Source organism: Plectropomus leopardus, chromosome 15 (assembly GCF_008729295.1).
Source record: "Plectropomus leopardus isolate mb chromosome 15, YSFRI_Pleo_2.0, whole genome shotgun sequence".
In the NCBI taxonomy this organism is placed as follows: domain Eukaryota; kingdom Metazoa; phylum Chordata; class Actinopteri; order Perciformes; family Serranidae; genus Plectropomus; species Plectropomus leopardus.
In genome coordinates, this window is record NC_056477.1 from 17204004 (window position 1) to 17216295 (window position 12292).

The following is a 12292-nucleotide window of genomic DNA, read 5'->3' on the forward strand; positions in this document are numbered from 1 at the left end:
ACACCAAGAGTGTAAGGCTGGCAGGCTGAAAAGTGGGCATCTCGCTTTCCGTATATCTGTTTTGATCAACAATTATAGTCTTGACAGAAGTGAAACTCGGACACAAGCAACACTACTTCTGGATGGAGGGGCATGTGAAGCAGATATGGACAGTTTGAGTAAGAGTCTGGGGAAGGTAAGAAGATGTAGAAAAAAATGTTTTTCTTTCTAAAAAAGTGTACCTGGTGAGAAAGAACTTTTTTGCTGTAAAGCTAAAGTAATATTGCTGACCTTGCTTTAGTTTCCACTAACATTTGCAGTTACAATGTTTTGACTTTGAAATCTGTTTTTGAGATTATTTTTGTTTCTATCCATCACTATTAACCCCTGCATTGTGCCCTTTACCCACTCCTGCCACCTTCTCAACTTTCACACATAAACACAGACACAGTTTACACTCAGACGCTGCTACTTGATACTGTTATTTCCTGTCACACAAGGTGAACAACGGTTCCCAAACTGCTTTCTGGTGAATTTTAAAACACAGAAAAATCTAAAAGTCATGCAAATGAATGTGAATGCATATTATTAGTGTTTGTAGGCAATGGAAATCACATTTATTAAAGTATATGTTTCCCTTTCATGCCATTTTTTAAATCACTGCATTAAAGGGTCATATAGATACCTCTGAGATGTGCATAATAAATCATCATAGAAAATATTTAAGTATTCAAGTAATTCTGAGATGTCAAACAAGGTTTTAACAGACAGACAAGAGGAAATCATTATTCAGTCGCACTGGCATTTTCTCCTCCAGTATGCTGCTATAGAAAATTACAGGCTGGATAATATGCGCATTTCTTGTGTTGTTTTTGTCCTTGTATATAAGACTTGGAGTCATAAAATTTGTTAATTATCTGAGAAAGATAACTCAGTGTGCTCAGTAGCAGCTGGCAGTGAGATATATTTGCACACCCTATCTACTCTTGAGGGAGGGGCAGTGTGTTTGTCTGTAATTAAACTCTTTACTTAGTGGCACGCCCAACTGTTTATGCTTTTACTGTGGCACAACGTGAGCCACTCAGATCTGCATTTTTAACATCTGTGGAGTGAAGTGGTTTCAGATGTACAGCAGCATTTGTGCTTGTACTCTGAGGAGGAATAACTCATAATGTGACACTGCCCTGAACATTATTAAGGGCAAACAAGTGAATATGTGAATAATTACTGTGAAATTTACAGAAAGTATAGAGTTGTCCTTAAAGTTGAACTTAGGCTTTCTTTGTAAAAGCTCTGATACAAAACATAACTTAATTTGCATTCATTCAGTAGCATGTTTACTTTAAGTTTATTTGTCACTTTCTGGCTGCTCACTGTTTATGAGTGTCCCCTTTTAAAGGTCTCCACGGAGGGTGGTCTCCCTCAGAAAATGATTTAGTGCTGCTTGTATTTGGTGTTTGGGACAGGTCCGACATGCCACAAGAAATAACTGAGCGAGAGCACGCATACAGTGACGCGACATGTAGCACAGTGAGCCAGGGGTGGCTGGAAATGTGATCTATGAGGACGTTATGACCTCAGCAACACTGAGGCTGTTAAACATTCAAGAGGGCTCGGATGGGTGAGTAGGAAATGCTTGCTTTGACCTTTCACAGTATAAACTTACTCTGCTTTGACTACAGAGGACAAGCAAACAAGGAGGTTGCATAAGAACAAGCTGAAGTGTATAAGATAGTAAGCTGATAATTTTAGTCAAGGCAGCTATGATTATTTATTTATTTTATTAATTGTTTAACTGACTGTAGATATGTTGGTGTTTCTGAAATTAATTTCTTAGGCCCTCAGAAGTACAAACCTCAATTCCAATGAAGTTGGGATCTTATGTAAACTTAAATAAAAACAGAATACAATGATTTGCAAATGCTTTTCAACCCATGTCCCAAAAACAGCTTAAATGCACATAGTATAGCATGTCGAAACACATCATAGTATAGAATGTCAAAAATCATTCAAAAACACCATTATACAGCATGTCAAAAAAAGGAAAAACAACATCTCCTAGAATTTTTTGTCTTATAGAAAATAAACAGATCAAATGGTCCAAATATTACTTTTCCAAAAAACAGCTGAAAACCACATCAAATAGCATGGTGAAATAAATGACCAAAAACATGAATGCAGTATGTCGACAAAATAGCATGTTGACATACGTCACAGTGTAGGATATCAACAAAAAAGGTAAAAAAACAACATAATATAGCGTTGACCATACAAAGACCATACTACAGTATGATGAAAATTGTGTAGTTCCAAGAACAGCTGAAAACCGACTAAAATAGCGTGCTGACACACGCCATAGCATAGAACGTTGCAAAAACGGCCCAAATCATCAAAATAAAGCATGTCGAAGAAATGAACCAAAATGCCATACCATAGTATGGCAAAAAATTATAAATATGACATGTCCCAAAACATGCTGAAAATCACCTAAAACAGCGTGCCAAGACATAGCATGTTGCAAAAGGGCCAGAAACATATAGCATGTCCAAAAAATTGCTGAAAGGGAAAACCTATAGGATGGAAAAATGTGTCAAATTTATGACACGTCCCGAAAACAGCTAAAAACAGCTGAAAACCACCGAAAATAGTGTGCTGAGACACACCATAGCATAAAATGTTGCAAAACCCGTCACAAACACGATAATTCAGCATGGACAAAGAAATGCCAAAAGGCAACATTATAGTATGGCAAGAAATATCAAAATTTGACAGGTCCCAAAAACAGCTGCAAACAGTTGAAAACTGTCTAAAATAGTGTGCCCAAACACAGCATAGCAAAGAATGTTGTTGAAAAACGGTCAAAAACACCATAATATAGCATGTTTAAAAAAACTGCAGAAAAGGCAAGACAGTATGGAAAAAAATATCAAAATATGAGATGTCCTAAAAACAGCTAAAATAGTGTGCAGAGACACGATATGACAAAGAATGTTGAAAAAACGGTAAAAAAAATACCTTAATATTGCATGTAAAAAAAAAACCTGCTGAAAAGCCAATACTATAAAATGGAAAAAAAAATGTAAAAATATGGAACACAACCTAAACAACTGAAAAAAGCTGAAAACTGGCAAAATTAGCATACGCAAACACACCATGGCATAGAATGTTACGAAAATAGTCAAAACAGCTAAAAAAATGACAATATATGGCATGTTCCAAAAACAGCGGAAAACACCTCAAAAAAGCATAAGATAGCTTCAAAATACAGGCCATGGCATAGAATGTCGCAAAAATGGAAAAAAAACACCATGATGTAGCATGTTGAAAAAATGAACCAAAAAACAAGGCTATAGTATGGCAAAAATGTGAAAAATGACATGTCCGAAAACCAGCTGAAAACACCTCAAAACTGCATTAAATAGCGTGCCAAGACACGCCATAGTATAGAATGTTGCAAAAATGGACAAAGACACCATATTTTGGCATGTTCAAAAAATGACCCAAAAAGCAAGGCTATAGTATGGCAAAAATGTCAAAAAATGACATGTACCAAAAAAAACACCGAAAACACCTTAAAATAGCATTAATTAGTGTGCCAAAACACGCCATAGCATAGAATGTCGCAAAAACTGACAAAAAACACCATATTTTGGCATGTTCAAAAAAATGACCCAAAAAGACAGGCTATAGTATGGCAAACATGTCAAAAAATGACATGTCCCAAAAACAGCTGAAAATTGTATAAAACTGCAGTAATTAATGTGCAGAAACAAGGCATAGCATAGAATCTTGCAAAAATGGCCAAAAACACCATATTTTGGTATGTCCAAAAAATGACCCAAAAAGCAAGGCTATAGTATGGCAAAAATGTGAAAAAATGACATGTCACAAAAACAGCTGAAAACACCTTAAAACTGCAGGAAATAGTGTGCCAAGACACGCCATAGCACAGAATGTTGCAAAAATGGACATAAACACCATATTTTGGCATGTTGAAAAAATGACCCAAAATGCAAGGCTATAGTATGGCAAAAATGTCAAAAAATGACACGTTCCAAAAACAGCTGAAAACACCTTAAAACTACAGGAAATAGTGTGCCAAGACACGCCATAGCATAGAACGTCGCAAAAACGGACAAAAACACCATATTTTGGCATGTTGAAAAAATGACCCAAAAAGCAAGGCTATAGTATGGCAAAAATGTCAAAAAAATGACATGTCCCAAAAACAACTGAAAACACCATAAAACAGCATTAAATAGCGTGCCAGGACAACCCATAGCATAGAATGTCGCAAAAACAGACAAAAACACTATATTTTGGCATGATGAAAAAAATGACCCAAAAAGCAAGGCTATAGTATGGCAAAAATGTCAAAAAATGACACATTCCAAAAACAACTGAAAACACCTAAAAATTGCATTAAATAGTTTACCGAGACACGCCATAGCATAGAACGTTGTAAAAATGAACAAAAACACCATATTTTGGCATGTTGAAAAAATGACCCAAAAAGCAAGGCTATAGTATGGCAAAAATGTCAAAAAAAAATGACATGTCCCAAAAACAGCTGAAAACACCTTAAAACTGCAGAAAATCGTGTACCAAGACACGCCATAGCATAGAACGTCGCAAAAATGAACAAAAACACCATATTTTGGCATGTTGAAAAAATGACCCAAAAAGCAAGGCTATAGTAAGGCAAAAATGTGAAAAAATGACACGTTCCAAAAACAGCTGAAAACACTTTAAAACTGCAGTAAATAGCGGCCAAGACACGCCATAGCATAGAATGTCGCAAAAACAGACAAAAAACACCATATTTTGGCATGTTGAAAAAATGACCCAAAAAGCAAGGCTATAGTAAGGCAAAAATGTCAAAAAAATGACATGTCCAAAAACAGCTGAAAACACCTTAAAACTGCATTAAATAGTGTGCCTAAGACACGCCATAGCATAGAACGTCTTGCAAAAATGACAAAAACACCATATTTTGGCATGTTGAAAAAATGACCCAAAAAGCAAGGCTATAGTAAGGCAAAAATGTCAAAAATGACATGTTCCAAAAACAGCTGAAAACACTTTAAAACTGCATTAAATAGTGCCAAGACACGCCATAGCATAGAATGTTGCAAAAAATGGACAAAAACACCATATTTTGGCATTTGAAAAAATGACCCAAAAAGCAAGGCTATAGTATGGCAAAAATGTCAAAAATGACATGTCCAAAAACAGCTGAAAACACCTTAAAACTGCAGCATTAAATAGCGTGCCAAGACACGCCATAGCATAGAATGTCGCAAAAACAGACAAAAAACACCATATTTTGGCATGTTGAAAAAATGACCCAAAAAGCAAGGCTATAGTATGGCAAAAATGTCAAAAAATGACATGTCCCCAAAAACAGCTGAAAACACCTTAAAACTGCATAAATAGCGTGCCAAGACACGCCATAGCATAGAATGTCGCAAAAACAGACAAAAAACACCATATTTTGGCATGTTGAAAAAATGACCCAAAAAGCAAGGCTATAGTATGGCAAAAATGTCAAAAAATGACACGTTCCCAAAAACAGCTGAAAACACCTTAAAACTGCATTAAATAGTGTGCCAAGACACGCCATAGCATAGAATGTTGCAAAAACAGACAAAAAAACACCATATTTTGGCATGTTTGAAAAAATGACCCAAAAAGCAAGGCTATAGTATGGCAAAAATGTCAAAAAATGACATGTCCCAAAAACAGCTGAAAACACTTTAAAACTGCATTAAATATGTGTGCCAAGACACGCCATAGCATAGAATGTTGCAAAAACTGGACAAAAACACCATATTTTGGCATGTTGAAAAAATGACCCAAAAAGCAAGGCTATAGTATGGCAAAAATGTCAAAAAATGACATGTCCCCAAAAACAGCTGAAAACACCTTAAAACTGCATTAAATAGTGTGCCAAGACACGCCATAGCATAGAACGTTGCAAAAACGGACAAAAACACCATATTTTGGCATGTCCAAAAATGACCCAAAAAGCAAGGCTATAGTAAGGCAAAAATGTCAAAAAATGACATGTCCCAAAAACAGCTGAAAACACCTTAAAACTGCATTAAATAGCGTGCCAAGACACGCCATAGCATAGAATGTTGCAAAAACAGACAAAAACACCATATTTTGGCATGTTGAAAAAAATGACCCAAAAAGCAAGGCTATAGTAATGGCAAAAATGTCAAAAAATGACATGTTCCAAAAACAGCTGAAAACACCTTAAAACTGCATTAAATAGCGTGCCGAAGACACGCCATAGCATAGAATGTTTGCAAAAACAGACAAAAAACACCATATTTTGGCATGTTGAAAAAATGACCCAAAAAGCAAGGCTATAGTATGGCAAAAATGTCAAAAAATGACATGTCCCAAAAACAGCTGAAAAACACCTTAAAAAACTGCATTAAATAGCGTGCCAAGACACGCCATAGCATAGAATGTCGCAAAAACAGACAAAAACACCATATTTTGGCATGTTGAAAAAATGACCCAAAAAGCAAGGCTATAGTATGGCAAAAATGTCAAAAAATGACATGTCCCAAAAACAGCTGAAAACACCTTAAAACTGCATTAAATAGTGTGCCAAGACACGCCATAGCATAGAATGTTGCAAAAACAGGACAAAAAACACCATATTTTGGCATGTTGAAAAAATGACCCAAAAAGCAAGGCTATAGTAAGGCAAAAATGTCAAAAAATGACATGTCCCAAAAACAGCTGAAAAACACTTTAAAACTGCATTAAATAGTGTGCCAAGACACGCCATAGCATAGAATGTTGCAAAAATGGACAAAAACACCATATTTTGGCATGTTTGAAAAAATGACCCAAAAAGCAAGGCTATAGTAATGGCAAAAATGTCAAAAAATGACATGTCCCAAAACAGCTGAAAACACCAAAAAACTGCATTAAATAGTGTGCCAAAACACGCCATAGCATAGAATGTTCGCAAAAACTGACAAAAACACCATATTTTGGCATGTTGAAAAAATGACCCAAAAAGCAAGGCTATAGTATGGCAAAAATGTCAAAAAATGACATGTCCCAAAAACAGCTGAAAACACCTTAAAACTGCATTAAATAGCGTGCCAAGACACGCCATAGCATAGAATGTTGCAAAAATGGACAAAAAACACCATAATTTGGCATGTTGAAAAAATGACCCAAAAAGCAAGGCTATAGTAAGGCAAAAATGTCAAAAAATGACATGTCCCAAAAACAGCTGAAAACACCTTAAAACTGCATTAAATAGTGTGCCAAGACACGCCATAGCATAGAACGTGCAAAAATGGACAAAAACACCATATTTTGGCATGTTGAAAAAATGACCCAAAAAGCAAGGCTATAGTATGGCAAAAATGTCAAAAAATGACATGTCCCAAAAACAGCTGAAAACACTTAAAACTGCATTAAATAGTGTGCCAAGACACGCCATAGCATAGAATGTCGCAAAAACAGACAAAAAAAACCCATATTTTGGCATGTTGAAAAAATGACCCAAAAAGCAAGGCTATAGTATGGCAAAAATGTCAAAAAATGACATGTCCCAAAAACAGCTGAAAACACCTTAAAACTGCATTAAATAGTGTGCCAAGACACGCCATAGCATAGAATGTCGCAAAAAACTGACAAAAACACCATATTTTGGCATGTTGAAAAATGACCCAAAAAGCAAGGCTATAGTATGGCAAAAATGTCAAAAAAATGACATGTCGTTCCAAAAACAGCTGAAAACACCTTAAAACTGCATTAAAATAGCGTGCCAAGACACGCCATAGCATAGAATGTTGCAAAAACAGACAAAAAACACCATATTTTGGCATGTTGAAAAAATGACCCAAAAAGCAAGGCTATAGTATGGCAAAAATGTCAAAAAAATGACATGTCCCAAAAACAGCTGAAAACACCTTAAAAACTGCATTAAATAGCCTGCCAAGACACACGCCATAGCATATGGAAGAATTGCAAAAATGGCCAAAAACACCATATTTTTGCATGTGAAAAAATGACTCAAAAAGCAAGGCTATAGTATGGCAAAAATGTCAAAAATGACATGTCCAAAAAACAGCTGACTTAGACATGCATTAGAATTGCCCAATTGCATAAATGATGCAAAAAGCCATGATGGTTGCAAAAAAACACCATATTTGGCATGTGCTGAAAAAAATGACTGTCCCCAAAAAGCAAGGCTATAGTAATGGCAAAAATGTCAAAAAATGACATGTCCCAAAAAACAGCTGAAAAAGCTTAAAACTGCATTAAATAGCGTGCCAAGACACGCCATAGCATAGAATGTTGCAAAAACGACAAAAAACACCATATTTTGGCATGTTGAAAAAATGACCCAAAAAGCAAGGCTATAGTATGGCAAAAATGTCAAAAAATGACATGTCCCAAAAACAGCTGAAAAAACTGAAACTGCATTAAATAGCGTGCAAAAGACGCCATAGCATAGAATGTTGCAAAAACAGACAAAAAACACCATATTTTGGCATGTTGAAAAAATGACCCAAAAAGCAAGGCTATAGTAATGGCAAAAATGTCAAAAATGACATGTTCCCAAAAAAGCTGAAAAGGCTTATAAAACATTAAATAAGCATGTCAAAAATGGCCAAAAACCCTGAAAATTTAAATGCTAGCAAAAAAGGCAAAAAATGTCTCAAAAGGCAAAAACCAATGTTTGAAAAAATGTTAAAAAAGCAAGGCAATAGTATGGCAAAAATGTCCATAATGACAGTCCAAAAACAGCTGAAAACACCTTAAAACAGCAATTAAAATAGCGTGCCATTTGGAACGCATAGCATAGTGGTGCAAAAACAGACAAAAACACCATATTTTGGCATGTGAAAAAATGACCCAAAAAGCAAGGCTATAGTATGGCAAAAATGTCAAAAAATGACATGTCCCAAAAACAGCTGAAAACACCTTGAAACTGCATTAAATAGCGTGCCAAAAGTTACCCATAGCATAAATGAAAAAAGTGGGACAAAAACACCATATTATGGCATGTGAAAAAATGACCCAAAAAGCAAGGCTATAGTATGGCAAAAATGTCAAAAAATGACATGTCCCAAAAACAGCTGAAAACACCTAAAAAACTGCATAAAATAGCGTGCCAAGACACCCATAGCATAGAATGTTGCAAAAACAGACAAAAACACCATATTTTGGCATGTCGAAAAAAAATGACCCAAAAAGCAAGGCTATAGTATGGCAAAAATGTCAAAAAATGACATGTCCCAAAAACAGCTGAAAACACCTTAAAACTGCATTAAATAGCGTGCCAGAAGACACGCCATAGCATAGAATGTTGCAAAAAAATGGACCAAAAAACACCATATTTTGGCATGTTGAAAAAAAATGACCCAAAAAGCAAGGCTATAGTAAATGGCAAAAATGTCAAAAAATGACATGTCCCAAAAACAGCTGAAAAACACTTAAAACTGCATTAAATAGCGTGCCAAGACACGCCATAGCATAGAATGTTGCAAAAAATGGACAAAAAACACCATATTTTGGCATGTTGAAAAAATGACCCAAAAAGCAAGGCTATAGTATGGCAAAAATGTCAAAAAATGACACATGTCCCAAAAACAGCTGAAAACACCTTAAAACTGCATTAAAATAGTGCGTGCCAAAGACACGCCATAGCATAGAATGTTGCAAAAATGGACAAAAACACCATATTTTGGCATGTTGAAAAAATGACCCAAAAAGCAAGGCTATAGTATGGCAAAAATGTCAAAAAATGACATGTCCCAAAAACAGCTGAAAACACTTAAAACTGCATTAAATAGCGTGCCAAGACACGCCATAGCATAGAATGTTGCAAAAATGGACAAAAACACCATATTTTGGCATGTCGAAAAAAATGACCCAAAAAGCAAGGCTATAGTATGGCAAAAATGTCAAAAAATGACATGTCCCAAAAACAGCTGAAAAACACCTTAAAACTGCATTAAATATACGTGCCAAGACACGCCATAGCATAGAATGTTGTTGCAAAAAGGACAAAAAACACCATATTTTGGCATGTGAAAAAATGACCCAAAAAGCAAGGCTATAGTATGGCAAAAATGTCAAAAAATGACATGTCCCAAAAACAGCTGAAAAACTTAAAAAACTGCATTAAATAGCGTGCCAAACACGCCATAGCATAGAATGTTGCAAAAATGGACAAAAACACCATATTTTGGCATGTTGAAAAAATGACCCAAAAAGCAAGGCTATAGTATGGCAAAAATGTCAAAAAATGACATGTCCCAAAAACAGCTGAAAACACCTTAAAACTGCATTAAATAGCGTGCCAGACACGCCATAGCATAGAATGTTGCAAAAACAGACAAAAAACACCTAATTTTGGCATGTGAAAAAATGACCCAAAAAGCAAGGCTATAGTATGGCAAAAATGTCAAAAAATGACATGTCCCAAAAACAGCTGAAAACACTTAAAACTGCATTAAAATAGTGTGCCAAGACACGCCATAGCAAAGAATGTTGCAAAAAATGGACAAAAACACCATATTTTGGCATGTTGAAAAAATGACCAAAAAGCAAGGCTATAGTATGGCAAAAATGTCAAAAAATGACATGTCCCAAAAAACAGCTGAAAACACCTTAAAACTGCTATAAATAGCGTGCCAAGACACGCCATAGCATAGAATGTTGCAAAAATGGACAAAAACACCATATTTTGGCATGTTGAAAAAATGACCAAAAAGCAAGGCTATAGTATGGCAAAAATGTCAAAAAATGACATGTCCCAAAAACAGCTGAAAACACCTTAAAACTGCATTAAATAGCGTGCCAAAGACACGCCATAGCATAGAATGTTGCAAAAATGGACAAAAACACCATAATTTTGGCATGTGAAAAAAATGACCCAAAAAGCAAGGCTATAGTATGGCAAAAATGTCAAAAAAATGACATGTTCCCAAAAAACAGCTGAAAACACCTAAAACTGCATTAAATAGCGTGCCAAGACACGCCATAGCATAGAATGAATTTGCAAAAAAATGGACAAAAACACCATATTTTGGCATGTTGAAAAAATGACCCAAAAAGCAAGGCTATAGTATGGCAAAAATGTCAAAAAATGACATGTCCCAAAAAACAGCTGAAAACACCTAAAACTGCATTAAATAGCGTGCCAAGACACGCCATAGCATAGAATGTTGCAAAAAAGGGACAAAAAACACCATATTTTGGCATGTCGAAAAAATGACCCAAAAAGCAAGGCTATAGTATGGCAAAAATGTCAAAAAATGACATGTCCCAAAAAACAGCTGAAAACACTTAAAACTGCATTAAAATAGCGTGCCAAAAACACGCCATAGCATAGAATGTTGCAAAAATGGACAAAAAACACCATAATTTTGGCATGTGAAAAAATGACCCAAAAAGCAAGGCTATAGTATGGCAAAAATGTCAAAAAATGACATGTCCAAAAACAGCTGAAAAACACCTTAAAAAACTGCATTAAATAGCGTGTGCCAAGACACGCCATAGCATAGAATGTTGCAAAAATGGACAAAAACACCATAATTTTGGCATGTCGAAAAAAATGACCAAAAAGCAAGGCTATAGTATGGCAAAAATGTCAAAAAATGACATGTCCCAAAAACAGCTGAAAACACACTTAAAACTGCATTAAATAGCGTGCCAAGACACACGCCATAGCATAGAATGTTGCAAAAAACGGACAAAAACACCATATTTTGGCATGTTGAAAAAATGACCCAAAAAGCAAGGCTATAGTATGGCAAAAATGTCAAAAAAATGACATGTCCCAAAAACAGCTGAAAACACTTTAAAAACTGCATTAAATAGCGTGCCAAGACACGCCATAGCATAGAATGTTGCAAAAACGGACAAAAAACACCATAATTTTGGCATGTCCAAAAAATGACCCAAAAAAGCAAGGCTATAGTATGGCAAAAATGTCAAAAAATGACATGTCCCAAAAACAGCTGAAAACACCTTAAAACTGCATTAAATAGCGTGCCAAGACACGCCATAGCATAGAAATGTTGCAAAAATGGACAAAAACACCCATATTTTGGCATGTTGAAAAAATGACCCAAAAAGCAAGGCTATAGTATGGCAAAAATGTCAAAAAATGACATGTCCCAAAAACAGCTGAAAACACTTAAAACTGCATTAAATAGTGCCAAGACACGCCATAGCATAGAATGTTGCAAAAAATGGACAAAAACACCATATTTTGGCATGTCGAAAAAAATGACCAAAAAGCAAGGCTATAGTATGGCAA

At 35.5% G+C, this 12292-nt stretch overlaps 1 protein-coding gene across 3 annotated transcripts in view; it reads left to right on the forward strand.

Annotated features, from left to right (window-relative positions):
* LOC121954475 (muscular LMNA-interacting protein) overlaps positions 1-12292 on the forward strand; it is a 59043-nt gene continuing 46751 nt past the window's right edge. For 2 of the 3 annotated variants that reach the window (XM_042501983.1, XM_042501984.1), the window contains exon 1: positions 1-175. In XM_042501983.1, coding sequence (XP_042357917.1) covers positions 146-175 — 30 coding nt within the window. In that variant the 5' untranslated portion in view covers positions 1-145. Of the gene's footprint in view, positions 176-1445; positions 1601-12292 lie in introns of all 3 variants that reach the window. The other variant, XM_042501985.1, reaches the window with a different exon arrangement.